Source organism: Neovison vison, chromosome 3 (assembly GCF_020171115.1).
Source record: "Neovison vison isolate M4711 chromosome 3, ASM_NN_V1, whole genome shotgun sequence".
NCBI lineage: Eukaryota > Metazoa > Chordata > Mammalia > Carnivora > Mustelidae > Neogale > Neogale vison.
The window spans coordinates 105,677,281-105,695,675 of NC_058093.1; the positions used below are offsets into that span (position 1 = coordinate 105,677,281).

The 18,395-nt window shown below is 41.2% G+C and overlaps 1 protein-coding gene across 26 annotated transcripts in view; it reads right to left on the reverse strand.

Moving 5' to 3' along the window:
- The window catches only part of CLASP1 (cytoplasmic linker associated protein 1), a 269,463-nt gene that overhangs the window by 39,732 nt on the left and 211,336 nt on the right, over positions 1-18,395 (reverse strand). For all 26 annotated transcript variants that reach the window (XM_044242650.1, XM_044242649.1, XM_044242648.1 and 23 more), the window contains 4 exons: positions 14,435-14,513; positions 13,272-13,415; positions 4,626-4,769; positions 3,740-3,846 (listed from right to left, as the gene is read on the reverse strand). In XM_044242650.1, the coding sequence (XP_044098585.1) occupies positions 3,740-3,846; positions 4,626-4,769; positions 13,272-13,415; positions 14,435-14,513 (474 nt within the window). The remainder of the gene's footprint in view (positions 1-3,739; positions 3,847-4,625; positions 4,770-13,271; positions 13,416-14,434; positions 14,514-18,395) is intronic.

An 18,395-nucleotide genomic window follows, 5' to 3' on the forward strand; every position in this document is an offset into this window, starting at 1 on the left:
TCAGATAATGCAATCAATTGTTTTACAAAGAGCCAAAGGAGGAACGTCAGGCCTGAATTCCAACGGGATCCGAGGGACGACAGCAGGAAGACTCAGAGAACATGCCTTTCTGACCAGAGCCCTGAAGCAGGAGATGATGTGCTCCCTGAGACCAGGACTCGATCAGAGGCTGCCACGGGCAATTTCCTTATGAAAAAGTAACAGCACCCCCAGAGGGCTAGAGCGCCAGGTCTCCAAAAAGCCCCAATTCCCTGCTCACAACACCTAGTACGAGAAATAAAACTCATCTGAGAACAGCAGCATCCTTCCTCACTCCATAAATGTCACTCAGAAGCCTGGGCCTACAGAGACCCGGGCAGACACTTCTAACAGCTGCTACAATTCAGAAGGGCCACAGCCACTGTGAGAAGCGTGAGCCAACCGGGCAGGAAATGTGACCTGAGGCCCGGGGTGGAGTTGTGGCATCAGGGACCACATTCTCAGGGAGCAGCACTGCCTGAGGCCAGCCATCATCCTGGTCCCATGAGCTTGTCTCTGCCAAAGACAGCTGTGGTCTCTTCTTGTGAGGTCAGTAAGTGTGGAGACGAGAGGTCACCACGGCATCCGAGGGCCCACAGACCTTCTCTGAGTCCCACACTGAGTTGGGGTGAGGTAACGGGAGGAAATCGGGCAGCCATCTAGGCTGGAGCTCTGCTGATGGGTAGCATAAGCAGATGTACCACCATCTCCCACTGCTGATGGGAGGCTGGTCTCCCAGTTAATCCCCACTTCGCTTCTATGGAAAATCTTGACCCTCCAATGCAATGGATTGTAAAATCCACCTAAAATCACCCTTTATTAATAGGGGGAACAGGTGATCTATTTAGTGTCATTCTGCTCTACAACACATTTGCCAAGAATGCGTAGCAGATGGGGGCGAGAACTGTCTACTTTCTGATCTCAAAAGGAATGGACATCATGCGATTTCTGAAGCCCCTTGCAACTCTGTGTTTCATTTAACACAAATCACACTGGGTAAAATGAGCTAAAAAATACACATGTGTTTAATGATGAGAAACTTCAGGTTACAAATCTCCTCTCTAAATACCCAGTAGTATTTGTTTATTAGCTGGGAATAAGGAGTAATTCTGCCCTCACACACACACAAAGCAATTAATGGATGTTCTACAAAGGTTTCACATGCTATGATTTTCTCTAAGATTACTGGGTTGATAAAAACAACTTCCTCCCTAGGGTTCTTTTTTACTATCAAATTAGATTTATCATTTTAGAATATTTCCTTATTAACACACCACAATTTGAGTGTAGAGTTTCTGGACTACAAAAACACTAGTTCGTTTTGATGCCAAAAAATTAGATTGAAAAGAAACAACTGGTAACAACTTTTCCCCTTAAGAATAAAAAATTAACATATGTTTAAGATGATTTGAAAGAATGACAGCTCACAGAATGTAAATGCTTCGAGAGCACTGCTGAGAAAAACCTCTGAGATTATATGTGGTGGCACTTGTCTATCGTCTCCTCAGGAATGGGCTGCCTGAGGCCAGCCATCATCCTGGTCCCATGAGCTTGTCTCTGCCAAAGACAGCTGTGGTCTCTTCTTGTGAGGTCAGTAAGTGTGGAGACGAGAGGTCACCACGGCATCCGAGGGCCCACAGACCTTCTCTGAGTCCCACACTGAGTTGGGGTGAGGTAACGGGAGGAAATCGGGCAGCCATCTAGGCTGGAGCTCTGCTGATGGGTAGCATAGTAGGTAACCTACTCCATTCTCCTATCTAGTACAAGAGTTCATAGCTTTTCTAACTTTCCTGGTGAAAGTATGTGGCCTACTTGAATACTCCCACTGATATAATGACAGGAGGCAATTCTTCTACTTCTGGATGGTTTTAGTTGTGAGAAAAATCACTTCTCCTGAGTTTAATTAAGTTGTTGACTAAGGCCATTTGGGTAGATATGCCTTGACTGAAGGCACATTCGTTTAAAAAATAAAAAAGAGACCACAAAATTAAATAATTCCCTAAAGCCAAATTTGTTGGCAAGAAAACAGGTCACACTTGGCCTTATTCTTGAAAATGGCATTAATATTAAAAATAAACCTCTTCATTTCTTCCACTGACCAGTAACCCTGACAGTAAAAGTTAAGACCAGGCCAACTAAAAATAAATGGTGATTGGAAAAATAAATCTTTTAATAATCTGGGGATCAAGTGAAGATTAATACTGAGCCAATTCTTAGCACTGATGGATTATGCTAGTGGTCTCCACCAGTCTTTTCCTTAGACTAGCAGCACAGAGAGTAATAAAAGTCTTGAGTTTTACCTTTTGCTTATTACTTAAAGAATGTGCCACCCTAACAAGGAAATAACCAAAAGATAAGAAGTACAAACTGTGTATTATGGAAGAGTAGATTTCTCAATTAATGGTGCAGAAGTATTACTTCTAGACAAAAGCAACTATTTACAGAGCATTCAAGTTTTCCACAAAATCCTTCCCCTGCCCTCCACCCCAAGAAAGAGAACTCTGATTTTACTGTTAACATTGGACCCTATAAAGTATATACTTTAGATACAGTTATTAACACGAAAAACAATAGTTTGTTGAGCCTCAGTCACACTTATTTTTCATTCGCTTCTGATCTCAACTATCTAATTATAATAGCCTGCTAACAGCCTCATGACAACACAGACCAAACCTGGAGACGTGACATCATTCTATCCAAATATATAGTACCAATGGGATTTAGGAGGACTAGAAATAAGGCAATATAAGTAAGTATACAACATATTTTGTTTTACCAATAGAAAAACACAAATTTGACATGTTCCAAATATTTATATGACAAATTGAAGAACTGAAAAGAACTTTATTGGTAAGAATGGATGATTTGGGAAACTCTTGATCATTTAAAAATCTAAAATAAATTTAAAGGCATTTATATTTTCTTAACATCTTGCTGTCAACAACCCTTAAGACACAGCCGCTTGATCCCTGTAGCCAGGAATCGCAAAGCTCTGGACTTCTGGTAAACAAACATAGCATGTATGACCCTCACAGGTCCAGGGACTAAGAAGTCTGGCCTTTAGGGTCACTACTGTATGTGAGGCCGCTCCAAAACATGCCAGAGGGTCACCTGCAGAGACTTCCAAGGGCTGTGGGTAGATGGGGAAGTCTAAAGATTCCGAGACAAAGCATTTTTGTTATTTTAAGTCACAGTCTCAGACTCTATAAACCAATGTTTGCATGGACCCCATGGAAGTCTGAAAGTGCTCATCCAATTTTAGCTCTCAGGTTCTTAATACCTCTCCAGAGCAGCAGTCTGCTTCAAACGTGAGCCCAGGATGACAGCAACTACGCTTGGAACAGCTGCGTGGTTGGAGAACTACCGCAGGCTATGTGTGGACTATTTTATTTAGACGACAAATACCTTCAGGTGTTCCTAGCACTTACAGACTAGGTGATGAATTTCTAAATGGTTTGTATATCCAACAGTAATAAACGTAAATATAGCTTTAAAATTTTAAGATACTAGGGAGTGCTCAGAGCTGGAAAAATCTCTGAGAACATTCAGCACAAACTGGCCATTTTGCCATACACAGTTAAGATCTGGGTGAGGACTAGAAACCCATGGTCTCCAAATACCCACCCATTTTTTGGTATTAAGCTTGGTCTAAAATCCTAGAAATAGGCTGGACAGACACTTGGGTGCTTTGGTTTCCTCACGTTTGTTGAAATGGCATTACCTGGGAGATAGGCCCCCATGGGAACAGTTGGTGGGTGAGGTCAGGGGGCTGGTCCTGCTGCTGGTGTGTCGGGAGGGAGTCCGGCCAATTGTATTGCTCGGAGAGCCCTGGTGTGAAAAAGAATAAGCATCATTTATTTGAGAGCTAAACACAGATTACAGCGCCCCCTTTCCCTTAGGTTTTCTTTTCTTCTTCCTTTTTTTTTTTAAAGACTGATTGACTGATTGATTGATTGATTTTAGAGAGCGAGAGCAAGAACATGAGCAGGAGGGGCAGAGGGAGAGGAAAAGAGAATCCCAAGCCAACTCATGACCATTACATCATGACCTGAATGAAACCCAGTCAGATGCTCAACCGACTATGCCACTCGGGTATAGCCCCCTTAACTTTTTAACCCACATGTAAATAAAAGAGCAAAGGTGGCACAATTGGGGTAACTTTTTTTTTTTTTTTAAGGAATCATTAAGGCCAACTTTAAGTGCAAATACTCCCAAAATGGCTGTCACATAGGGGTTTCTGAAGCTTAATGACTGATGTCAGCTGTGCTAGAGTGACAGACACAAACCGAGCACTTCCACCTTTACATACAAAGAAAGTAATTATATATAATTTACATACAAAGAAAGTAATGAATAAAGGAGTAAGTGAACAAGTAAAAATTAACTGATTAAAGAACCTCATGTAAGAAAAAAGCCAAATTTAAATACTAAGTTCATTCATTCCCTGGGAACACTGCAGTATCAGACAGGGCCCCCACCCTCCAGATGCCCACAGTACTAAAAGAGAACAAGAAAGCTGGCCCTTTTCTCAGGGCATGTCCAGACCAGGGATTAGCAGAGGTCATGATCAGTACAGAGGTAGGTACCAATTGTGACCGAGCACTCACCACACTGGTGTTACTAGCATTCTTGAGGTGGTTATGCAGGAGTTTGGTGGCACCATCCTGGAATGTTTTTGGCAAGGCACCAAGTAACATGGTAAATTCAGGAGTGTTCAATTCAAACAGAGAGATCAGCACAATTTGTGCTGCCTGGAAAAAGAACGCTTGATTAATTTATGTAACAGACAATAGCATATTTTGGTCAAAACTTTCATTAAAATTGTTTTACAAAAATGTTTTGTAGGAGTAAAATAAATGAAAAAACAAAACAAAGAGGACACCTTTGTCATAAAAAACACAAACAAAAGGCATCTGGAGAAAATAAGATCATCCATTATAAATAGCCTGATTTCAATCTGGAAAATAGGCCCCGGTTTCATCTTCACACCCTGGCCCTGGGTTTTCACAGCATGCCCGTAATAAATGACTCTTCCTGTGTCGTCCAGCACTAGGCATAAAGCTGGTAAACCCATGAATGAAACAATTCAAGAATGTGAAAAGGCTGATGATGGTTCACTCTAAGAACTGGACGGATGGGGCTCCCAGTGCATCCTGGGAGAACAAGCCTCTATAAGAGCTGCCAAGGGGTTATCTGAGCAGCCACTTTTCCTCAAGCCCGCTCTGAGGGACTGAGACATTTTAGAAAAAGAGTTTAAATAATACATCCAAAAAACTCCTACTCCTCTTAGACCTATGAAGTGAGGAGACAGTCCATGGGAAGCAAACCAGACTTCTACCTTACAAATGAAAAAGTACTCTTCTGTGTTTTGGGAAATGCTCTACTTCTCTTTATTAATTGAGACAATATATTGCAGGACTGTTGATGGTCCCTGAGGCAGTGAGAAGGGAAAGCAGTTAGCTGAAGCGACAGTAGCCCAATGAGACTCAGGTTTCTCCAGCCAGTTATGGGCTTTCTATGGTACTAAACAGCAGCAGGCACTCTGAGATTAAAAAAATGCCTGAGGACTCAGTTCTAAGGGTTTTGATTTAGAAAAACCATGCCAGAGAAAACTTCAGTAAATAATGGCATTTCTTACAAATTTCTGAGAGTCAGAAGAAAGAAAAACACATTATGAACATCTCCTGACTGAAAGGATACATTTATCTGTCCACAACACTCTTATTTTAGGATTGCAGTAATTATTCTGAGTATTTTTCTCCCATGATATAAGGTATTACAAAAGATATATTCGCTTAGAAATGCTCTGGAAACAAACACCACAAAATATTTCAATGCTTTCACAATGTTAAAATTAATTCTGGATCCAGGTAAGGCAAAACTATGATTTTTGTCTGGAGAAGGAAAAAAAAAGAAAATCCAGACACTCAAATGTATTTAACCAAAAATAAAAATTAATCATGAACTTTAAAATATCAGAAGAATATTTTTTATGGCATCAAAAACTACTTTTTAGACTATCAAAAGCATTTATTAAGCATAGCATTGGGCAAAAGTATCTTCCTTTTTCCCCTTGATCTCCAAATAAAGTCATAAGTAGTCTTTCCACCCAATTTAAATCCCAAGGGGCCTGTGTGCTTTCATGACAGAGGCAAAACACATTGTTACTGATGGTGTTAAAATATATATTTTTACATTTCATGATTGAAACATTCTTAAGTTATCTGAAGGAATCTACTTCACCACCAATGTAATATATATTAACATGATCTGTATATTTGTAGAGAAGCAAATTCCAAAATGCATGCAAGATAATCTGTGCATTTAAAAAGCATTTTATTAGAAGTTAGGGAAAAAAATGCACACAGAAAAAACTGCACTTCAAAGAGACAGAAAGAAACAGACTTGAGTTTTAGCAGGGAGAAAAAATGTTCCCAATTTAGTAAGAAAGTTTAGGGACTTCTTTTTAAATGATTGACAATGACATCTGACAATTATATAATGTTTCAGTATATATATATATTTTTTCTCCTTCCAGCTTATTTTTTGTTTTTCTTTTTTTTTTTCAATTTATTTATTTTCAGAAAAACAGTATTCATTATTTTTCACCACACCCAGTGCTCCATGCAAGCCGTGCCCTCTATAACACCTACCACCTGGTACCCCAACCTCCCACCCCCCGCCACTTCAGTATATTTTTGAATAGTATATTTTTATGTGAAATGTGCCACTGTCTTTACTTAGAAAACTACATTTCTTCCCAGAATAACAGGATATCTAAAACCACAAATTAACTTGAGGTTTTTCATGAAGCAAATTATAAAATTAGTGGGATCTTTTAGGAACAAGAGGGCTGCCTAGAAATTGTGCTAATTCATGGCTGTGTGCTATTAATGACTCTTAGTAACGTGGGAAAAGAAGTACAGCGGACTTTAACTTCTGGCCCACTAAAGAAACTTCTCTTTCAATGATCTTAATATTGAATTTTGATAAAAAAATCGAACAGAAAGACAGGGAATTTTGAAAATATAGCTAGTTGGAAAGATGGCACATTTGCTGTGACTTATACATATAAATGAATATAATTTATTTTTACATTTTCCAAAATACAAAAGATTTTTATACAGTCTTCAAAAGTCACCCTTTGGTTTAACACTGTTTTCAATGTAAAACCTTTTCTAATGACATCCAAGCTCCAGAAACGGAGTATGACTGAAATATGTTCTTTTAAAAATATTTCACGTCAGGGCGCCTGGGTGGCTCAGTGGGTTAAGCCTCTGCCTTTGGCTCAGGTCATGATCTCAGGGTCCTGGGATCAAGCCCCACACTGGGCTCTCTGCTCAGCAGGGTGCCTGCTTTCCCCCTCCCCATCTGCCTGCCTCTTTGCCTACTTGTGATCTCTTCTCTCTCTGTCAAATATGTAAAATCTTTAAAAAATATATTTTATATCACAGTTTTAAAAGGAACGAGACTGTTACAGTCCTGAAATATTTTTATCTACGACCCTCTGTGTTAGTGAGAAGTCGGACTACTAGAATCCAAGCAAGGAAGACAAGTGGGTTATCAATACACCCTTTTGTAAGGTAATAATTCCAAATACAGGGCCGAGTTGGAGATATTAGTTTAAAAAAGCTTGGTGCATAGCTCATGGACAATAATGAATCAAAGAGTAGAGTACGCCACTGTTCTCATCCCATCACTAAACTCCTGCCTTTCACAAGAGGCGGGGCGGGTAAGCGGCCAGAGAAAACACTCAGGGTCACTGCTGACTTTCTCATGGACAACTCAAGGGTCACTGACTTCCAAGATCAAATAGCAACTTATAAAGACATGATCCTTACTCATGGCCCTACAGGAGAATTTGGCAGGTGAGGGCAAAAGGTCCTTTGAATCTTCTACTGTGTGGAAGAATTCCCAGGGCAATCAACTGCCTTGAAAGCAGGAAAGAATTCTGTTGAGACAGGAGATCAATAAACCTTCGGCAAATGCTTCTGCACTGGTATTAATTGGGGAAAACTTAAACTTGGGGAGGAGAAGCAGCTTTCTAATTTATGAAACAATTACTGCTCCTCTAGATGGTCATCAGAACTGCTTTAGAAAATCATCAAACAAAGGGTACCTCAAAACCTTCAGACATTTCTTACTGAGTATCTCTCCTTCACCACTCTGCTAAAATAGGGTAGATGTGTACACTCCATGAGGCCATTTCTTTGGGCAGGCGGTTAATGACAAAACATGTTTAAACACATTTACATGCGCATACACACATGCTCACATAGTATTATATGAACTTTAGGTTTCTTCAAAATCCTTTCAGTGTCTTGACAAGTTATCTGTATTAATCAACTGTAATGCAAACATTGAAGTGTCTTTTTTCAAATTAGTACATAGTTTAAAATCTACCTGTTTACAATTTTCTTCCAAGTTTCCTTCTCCAGGCCCAGAGCAGGCAGCAGCTGACCTAGTGGGGAAATCCTCACCTACGCGACTACGCTGGAGCGGGGACTGACAGACAGGAATGGCGGCAGGATTTAGTGAGAGAAGAAGCAAGGGCTTAAACCAGGGTTTAAGCAAGTAGCTTAAACTGTAAGCTGTGAACGTTATTTGGCATCTTTTACAGAATCGCTGAGGTCTCTATGATCTAACAGCTAAGAACAGGCAGAATAACAACAGTAATTGACCAGTTTTGAACCTCTGTCATTTCCTAGATGCGTAATAACCACAGTCCTCGCCACACTAGCAGCACTCTTGCCTTCTGCAACGGAGGGTCCAAATGAGATCCGAAAGGTCAACCTGTTTCTTGAAACAGCCAGTCACAGTTAAGTGGAGACTCAAATCCTGTTTGATGGGAAAACCTTGAGCTTTGTGGCTAGGCCACACTGCCTACCTACAATCAGACTTGAACATTTTTCAGTTAGAGGGGCGACTGGGTGGCAGAGTCGGTTAAGCATCGTCTGACCCTTGTTTTTGGCTCAGGTCATGACCTCAGGGCCATAAGATATTCTCTCTGCCCCCCCCACCTCTCTCTTAGAAATAAAATAAAATTTTTTTCAGTTCGAAATTTCAACTTTAAAAGGCTTCTATCGTCTTCCTGCTCTACGCAACAGCATCTTTATACTTTCTAGGTTTTTTTTGCCATGCTTCCAATCACCATGTTTCTCAAAACGACATTTGAGAGCTGTATCTACTATCTTCTCTGACAAAGTAGGTGCTAAATGCCAGAGAATCATATATGATAAGCAAACCCACAAGGATTCTGAATCTTGAAATATAAATATACCATTAAAAATTCTACTGCATTATCACATTCCCTTTGGTTGATGGGGGAAAAAAAATCTTTCTAATGCTGAAAAAAACTGGGTTCTCCATTTGTTCCACAAATAGCAGCAGCAAAACTGAAACCAACTTTGAACAAACAGAGCAGGGGCCACAAAGTAACCAAAGTAATGTTTATGCTTTTCTCTACTGCAATTAGTCCTCCAAACGAAGTCTGAGATGGGGATTCGCATTCCCATTTTTTGAGAACAAATGAGAATTAAGAGGTTACCATGCAGGCTCACACCAATGACTGGCAGAGGCAAAAATCAAACTCTAGAATCTACTTCCTACTGTCAATACGTTATCTTTTTTTTTTTTTTTAAAGATTTATTGTTTATCTGAGAGAGGGAGAGGAAGAGAACGTCAAGCAGACTGCACTTGGCAGGGAGCCCAAGGTGGGGCTCAATCTCATACTGAAATCACAACCTGAACCTAAATCAAGAGTCGGACGCTTAACTGAGCCACCCAGAAGCCCCACATTGTATTAACTTAACATCAACACAGTGCCTTCAGAAAGGTATGGCATGGCTAACACAACTTTGAGGGCTACCATACAGTAACACGAACAACGTTACTTTGGGAATAAAGCAGCCAGTTTTGGGAGGGGGCACTTTTCCTGCTAGGAAACCAGAAAAAAAAACCATTAGTTTGGGCCTAGGCACACTCCACTGCTGACTGGCTTGTGTTCTGATTTTGGCTGTGCCTCTTCCCTCCTCTTCAAAACATCTTAAATATTTAAATACCCCACTCTCTCCAACATCAAACACCCCAAAATGCTGAGATGAAAAGGGAAACAAATGTTAAAAATGTTAATAATAAATCAAGAGTTCTATCAGTTTAAAGTGCTTTCCCAAATAAGACTGTAAAGAATGAATTACACTGTCTGCAAACTCTCCAAGTATTGTTGGCAGAAAATTAATATTCTCAGATGTGTAGATTAAGGTTTTTTCCATCAAATCTTGGAAGTTTGGGGAAAATTTTTTCCCAAATATTTTCCTGCTGGCTTTGAAAAAGCAAACTGCCACACTGGGGAGAGGACCACGTGGCAGGCAGTGGCTGCCGGGTAACCTCTGTGAGCGGAGAGCACCCCTGCTGGCAGTTTGCAAGAAAACAGGCACCTCGGCCCCACTCCTCTAAGGATCAGAACTCGGCCAAGCAGCAGTCAGCCAGAAGAGACCAGGTCTCATGTGAGACCCAAAACCCAGGCAACACCTTGATTTCCATGTGTTGAGACCTTAAGCAGAGGACCAAGAGACCATGTACCAGATTCCCGAATCACAGAAATTACAACATAATAAATGTGTGTAGTTTGAAACTCTGTGTTGATTTGGTTTCCGAAAGAAGACTAATACCAGAGGTCAAAACATGGGGCCTCCAACACTGTGGTTTTGAAAATGATGGCTTCAATGTGATACTTAAAATGAGATCATTTCTCTCTGGACATTTATCATTCATTAATTCAGTGAAAATATTTATTAAATGTCTACTCTGTCCCAACGGTTTTATGCTCAGTGCTGAGTGAGTGCAGAGGGTGAGTGAAAACACGAAGGTGGAGAAGGCACTGGGAGCAGCAGGTCCAGCCCTAGGCCTGAAGATCCTAAACATGTAGGCTGGAACCAAGAGAATTAGTGGCAACCAGGTCACACGACACTGACAGTCTGTATGTCTTGAGGTTCAACCCCAGGGCAGTGGTCTCAAACAATGGATTCTCAACTCTGTGCCTTAAAAATCAGCCAAGTGTTTTGGGTGAGACCCAAAACACCGTCCATATTTTATATCAATTAAGTCAAATTACCTGAAAGAGAGACCAGGAATTGAGGTTGATTTCAACTGTGGCCAGGCCTGAGAACTACTGATATAATAAATCTGTCCAAATATTCTGAAGAGGATTACTGTCCCAGAACCTGGGTTTGAACTCAGTCTGAAGGTGAGGTGTTAAGCAGTCCTCAAGCTGGGAAAAGGGAAGAAGTGAGAGCAGGCAACAGACGTGGAATACCAATGGAGACCAGGCTTTATGAAGTAGCACTATATGATCCAAAATGACTGAAGTTAAGTGTTGAAGATCAAACAATAAATGAACCATGTGACTTCTGGCAATAAATTCAGTATCTTAACCATATCTGACTTAAGCTAGTATTAAAATGAGTTGAGTGTATTGGAGTCCAAGAAAAAAGTTCCTGTATCAGCCTGTTTAGAAAAGTTAGGAAAATAAATTCTAGTTCAAATTTCTAATGTGCATGTCCTGAGAAAATGGACATTATGAAGCAAGTGAGCTGCTCCCACAAAGGCCCTAATCATGGTAATGTGTAAGTCTAGAGTATGTTTCAGCACTGCAGGAGGGAATATTTAAGTAATATTCAGTTACAAAAGGAACACACACAGACACACGCATACATACACTTACGTGTTAGGACTAAAGATAGAAAGCTGTCCTGAAGGCTTCTGTATTTATTGGCCTATCTTGCGATTGTGAAAATTACAACAGAAGTATCTGTTTTTGACTTATATACCAACCAAATCATTCAACCATCTCCTACTGTTCCTCCCTAATCCAACACTGGCTTAATGGCAAAATTAAAGGTTGCCAGTGAAATGCTCTTTTGAGGACAATTCTGAATGAGTGCTTGAATAAGATTTGCCCTTGTTCCTTTGACCTTGGACAGCTTAGTTTATTAATATACGGTGGACATAGGACTTACGTGACCTGTGACCCTTCCAAAGAAACCTTTCAGAGAATTCTTCTGTTGTCTTTGGACTCCATTAAAGGAGGAGGTAAGTGTTCATGTGCATTTGGAAGAACACCACTCCTGCTAGCTGTTGCTTGGAATCCTCCTTTCCTTTTTCCCTGCCTGGACCCACGTGGTCCACATAATTAACTCTGCTCAAGGCCAAAGGACTCCACTGGTCAGGCTAAATAGGGAAGGAGTATGGCACAGAAGAAACAAAGCAAGGTTCGTGATTATACACATAGAACCAAAGTCAAGTACTTTCAGTATGAAAGCAGAACTGAGGAAGCTGGCTTTTAAAGAGTACTTTACAAAGGCTACTCAAGTTTCCAAATAAAAGAATGATGGCTGCATGTGAAACTCAAGCACAGAAGGACATGGACAGGCAGAGAGGAAGAGAAACAGATACAAGAACTTACACTTGCTGTGTGCTTACAACTTGTCAGGAATTGACAAAATGTTTCACATGTAATAATTAATCTCTGTAAGGTTTCTGAGGTGAGTACTACCTAGTAAGAGAAACGGTACTCTGTGTACTATTATATGTCCCTGTGTACTATGACATTATTTCACTGTACACCCTTCAATGTGTCACTTCTGAACAAAGTAGCCAATACTTCTCTTCTCCTGATAAAACAAATCAAACAAAACAACACCTTGGTGCCCAGGGGGCTCCAAAATCTGAATTCTACCTCCCCATTCATTCAGCCCCTCCCATGTCAAAGACAGGGTGTTCCAAATGTGGCATATAATCCCAAGTTGTTTGTTCTCCTTAAACTCAGGAATTCATATCCTAGCGAACTTTTAGCCACATTTTGCTGTGAGACCAGGCAGCCTTAGATTTTTCAAGTCTGTCCTCAAAGTCCACATCTTGAAACTGATGTATGGAAAACTGATGGCCTTACGAGACACTGAACTACTAGTGCTTCCACATATGAAAAGGACAAAATTGATGTCTACGGAAAGCATGAACCCATCATACAGGATTTCTGATTTTCATTTTGATGTCAGAAGCCTGGGAGGAGGTGGAACTGGAGAGAGGAGATAAGAGCAAGAGCAAAGTCTGGTTTTCACAGAAAAGAAGTGAGAAAGGATTCCTGTGTAAGTATGTGGGGGTGGTTTGCAAGTTTCTAGGTACACTTCTTTTCCTAACACATGCCTAAGAACAGTCTGTATTTAAAGCTGCACTTTGAGCTCTCTTGGACATACCTTTCTCACGTCTGAACTCTTTGGTTCTGTCGTCCAGGTTATAATTCTAGAAACAGCAAGCCTCGTCTCACTAGAGTTTACAAAATCTGTTGGATCCATTTGCCGAGCGAGGGACTCAATGTACTTCAGGATTGCAACTTTGACCTGAAAGAGCCAATAATTACAAACATCAAGCACACTTTATGAACCTTTGAATAGAATTCTGAACTGAATTTTGATCAAAGAAAAATAAATACTCTTGAGGGGACACCTCCTTTCTCCTGGATTTATGTTCCCCCAGGGAGCGGTGTCCACCAGGGATGAAAGCATGAAATGACTGACAGGTAAGTTTGTGAACAGGGCAAGTGCTGTACAGGTCAATCCTCTTCAGTTTTAGACTAAAGGCACGCTCTGCTCCTCCCCTACACAGCAAAACACCTGTAAGGCATGAGCCCCCGTGGGCAGGCTGCGGGATTTCCAGCTCTGCCAATGACTGGGAAGTATTTAGCTTTGTGTTTTAACACATCCTTGGCCATGTCTTACAAGGGAGCATTTTCAGCAATCAAGCTGATATTCTGCCCTAACTTCTCCACTGATGCTTCAATGGGTTTGTACCTTTGGAGAAGAGGGTTATCATTCACTGGGCCTATCCTAAAACCCCCACAAAAGTTAATGATTAAAGAACAGATGACTTACGTGACCTCATTCAAACCAAAACAAACCCTCCCTCAAATCCTGTCTCGTTACAGTGATGATTTTCCAATATATGTAACAATTAATTTTCATGTGTTAGAAAGTTAATATTGAAAACATTTTAGTAAGATACCTTATTTCAACACATCAGAGCTTTCTAGTTTGAATACTGTGAAAAACAGTAATAATGCCCAAATGTTGGTAGGATGTGGAATAGCTGGTGCTCCGATTATACTGCTGGTAGAAATATAATATGGTACAACCATTTTCACAGTTTAAAATAAAGTTAAACATGTCTCTACCAAATAACCGAACAACTTTATTCCTAGGTACTCAACCAAGAGAAATGGAAACACATTCCCAAATAGTTGTACAAGGATGCTCACGACAGATTTATTCTTAACAGCCAAATAGGAGTCAAAAACAAAAAAGTACATTTTAAGCAAATTTGACTTCTAGAGGTTGAACTGTAATCACAAAGAGTTACCAACCTTGAGGTTAGGAGTTTGAGTTTGATCCACAATAAATCTCATCAAAATGTTAAACTGCTGATCAAATGGAAAGGAGTCCCTAGGTTTAAGAGAAGAAAAAAAGTGCTCAGTTTTAAAGAAAGATTTATTACAAAAAGTAATGCAAAACCGCATTAGTAATGAAAATATACCATTAGAGATGAGTCTAATTTATATAAAGGCAAGCCTGACCTTAGTTGACTAAGTTTACCAACTATACTTTTCATTTTATAGATATACTACAGTCATACACATTATATGGAAAATTCAAAAAAAGGAAACTCTTGCTGAAAGTCCCCAGACACACAGTGTTATGCTCACTTTGAGTTATGCTACTTTGAAAATTAAGGTCAAGCAATAAACTAAGGAAGAGATTCCTACCTGCCCTCTAAGGGATCTGCTCGTCTTCTCTCTGGCCACCTTTCTGAATATTGCTTCATGATAACCACTTCCAATCCCCAAATCTGGATCTGCATCCTTTTTTTTTTTTTTTTTTAAAGATTTTATTTATTTATTTGACAGAGAGAAATCACAAGTAGATGGAGAGGCAGGCAGAGAGAGAGGGAGGGAAGCAGGCTCCCTGCTGAGCAGAGAGCCCGATGCGGGACTTGATCCCAGGACCCTGAGATCATGACCTGAGCCGAAGGCAGCGGCTTAACCCACTGAGCCACCCAGCGCCCTGGATCTGCACCCTGAGTGAGCTGCTCATCACACTGTCCTCCTTGGTCCCACTGGGCAACTGCTTATGGTCTCTATTCTGTGGGGTCCCCACAGCAGAGTGCCTGTGGGAGACCCACCAAGGGAATGAACTCCCCATCCAGCTACAGTATGTATGCGGAAGCCAGGGCCTGCAGAAGCCCTTCTCCTGCTCCACTTCTGGCCTGTTCCTAAGCTCACTTCCTGTAGCCGCTTCACATCTTCAACACAACTGAGAACCCTGAGGGCTCCTGGCTCATGAAAGTCTGTGCTCTCTCCCTTCAAGTACTGCAATTCTTAGTATTAGTTTAAAAGTGCATAAATGGTGTATATGTGGGAAAATGCAGACACATCTTCCACACTAACAAGAAAGACTGTATAAAGCAAACTTCTATTACAATGGGGGCTGAGTGAATGCACTGCTTTCTTTGGACTCTCTGACTCATACTGCCTCTAAATTAGGGAAACAAGGCTGACAAAGCACACACAAAACGCCTCTCTTTTCTTCTGCAGCAAGGGGAGAATGGAGAATCCACTGAAGTATAAACTGGTGTGTTTCATCAGGAAATGCGCTCATGGTTAGGCACAGCCAAAGGAAAGGGAACTGGCAGATCCCAGTCAAGCCTATTACCTCAGGAACCCATCACAGCCAGCATGGAGACCCCTACCCCACCCACACACACTCCCCCCCGCCCCGGTACTCACGGACTGATCCTAAATATGCTTAAACAGCTAGGCATCTCAGCTGCTGGGGAAATGGGAATGATGAAGGTGTTCTAGAGACTTAGAATCTACCCAGAAGAGGATTCTTTTTTTTTTTTTTTAAGATTTTATTTATTTATTTGACAGGCAGAGAAGCAGGCAGAGAGAGAGGAGGAAGCAGGTTCCCTGCCCAGTAGGGAGCCGGATGCAGGGCTCAATCCCAGGACCCTGGGATCATGACCCAAGCAGAAGGCAGAGGCTTTAACCAGAGGCTTTAACGTACTGAGCCACCCAGGCAGCCCCCAGAAGAGGATTCTTAAAGGGAAGAGGCATCCAGGAAAATAACAAGAGATTTTTCCTTAATCACCAAAGTTTAGGAGTAAAATCTTAACATTCCTGCCATCCCTAAAACTCTGAATGGTTTTGCCATTCATAAATTCATCTACATTAAGGAAGCGACCTTTAGGCCAAGTCTGGCTCACAAATGTTTTATATGGCTTTCAGAGTGTCATTAAAAAACAAAACAAAAAATAAACAAAAAACCTCAAATGTGTTGCCTTAATGCACTTTTTTTTTTTTTTAAAGATTTTATTTATTTGAGAGAGAGAGAGAGAGCATGAGAGGGGAGAAGGTCAGAGGGAGACGCAGACTCCCCATGGAGCTGGGAGCCTGATGTGGGGACCTGATCCTGGAATCTGACCTGAAGGCAGTCACTTAACCAACTGAGCCACCCAGGTGCCCCATTAATCCACATTTCTGACCTTTCTTGAGAAGTCTGATACCACTGGGCCCACGCATCACCATCCCTCCTACTTCACCCAGTTATTATCAGCTGATCAGCCTCGCCCTGGCTGAACCTTTACAAACCCACTGATATGCTGGTATGTAGGTAAGTTCCCTAATTCCACTAAACTTACTCAACCAAGGAAGGGATGGCATTTGAAAGGCTTACTGTAAATAAAGTATATTAAACTGAGCTCCGTAAAAAATCAAAAGAGAGCTATTTGGATAATAAAATTCTGTAGCAGCACAGATGATACAGATCTACGGGGTCAGGCACCAAAAGAAAACAGCTCATGTCAGAGTGCAGAAGAACAAATCCAAGTTTGCAGTCACAGACCTCTAATAGATGCATGCATGGGGATGACGGCAGGTGTGTGCTCCTGCAGCGGAGGGAGCCAGAGAGGAAAGAAAAAGCACAGACTATCCACACCATCCTACAGAAGAGGAAGACGCCTGCCCACAGACCAGCCTGCAGTCAGAGGAATGGACAACAGAGCCACAACCAGCAGTCCTGGATTCTGGCCCCCAGCCTGCTACTAACACAAAGTGTGGCCCAGGCAAGTCAGGTCAAGTCTGTTCCCTCATTATAAGATGAGGAAGGGTCCTTCCATTTTGGAAATTCCATGATATGCAGTCATCGCCCCGTAGGTAGTAACGGGGTTGTACAGAGGCTCCCGTACTGATGGTAATTACCTGCTCTGGAGTCATTTGTTTACTCATTTAAACATTCACTGATCTGACACATGACCTTCCATCTCCTACCAAATCACAATGAAGAGCTTACAGCCAAGTATCTTCTGAGGTCATTTAAGCTCTAATACTTGTATGTTGAGGACCTCCAACTGTGGAGATAACAGATTGGAGGTCGCTCAACAATGATAGCGCACAGTTTTTCGCACGTCTCTGAGGCTCTGAAGACCTTCTCTCTTTCTTCATAACAGTCAGAGAGTTACAACTGCTATGTTAGCAATCTCCAAGCTACTGAATGCTACGAGAGAGTATACCCGGACAAAAGGGACATCACATGTGCTAGAAAATTTCTAGTGTGACTTGTAAGAAGTTGAAGTATTAAAAAGGCTAGAGTCTTCAGAAGGATGTAAATAAATACTCAAATATGTCTTTCAAAGAGAAGGGAATCCGTTTGCAAGTCTTGATAATATTTGTTTTTAATTTGTCTTGAGTGTTCACAAAAACGATACCAGCTCAACGAAGATATGGGTATTTCATCTCATGTAATGCAGGAACATTTCAACAAATATGTTAACAAGTGAATGTGGAAATTGTGCCAGAGAGTGCTTATTTAAGCAGATGACAAAACCATGGGTAACACCTATGAGAGTCTTATAACATCAGCATGGTCTGGCCCATATGGAGAGACATTTTCCAGAAGATGATGTCCAAATGGCCAACAAATACATGAACTGCTCAACATCACTATGAGGGAATGCCAAGCAAAACCACAAGGAGGTATCACCTCATACCTCCTTAGCTATTGTCAAAAAGATAAGAACAAGTGTTGGCGAGGGCGTGGAAAAAGGGAACCCTTCTGCACTGTGGGTGCAGCCACTATAGAAAATAGTTCAGATTCCTCAAAAATTAAAAATAGAAACAGCATATGGTCCAGTAACTGCACTTTTGGGTGTGTATTCAAAGGGAATGAAACCACTATCTCGAAGAGATAACTGACCTCATGGTCACTGTAGCATTATTTACAAAAGCCAAGATATAAAACAACCTAAGTGTCTGTCAACGGAAGAATGGA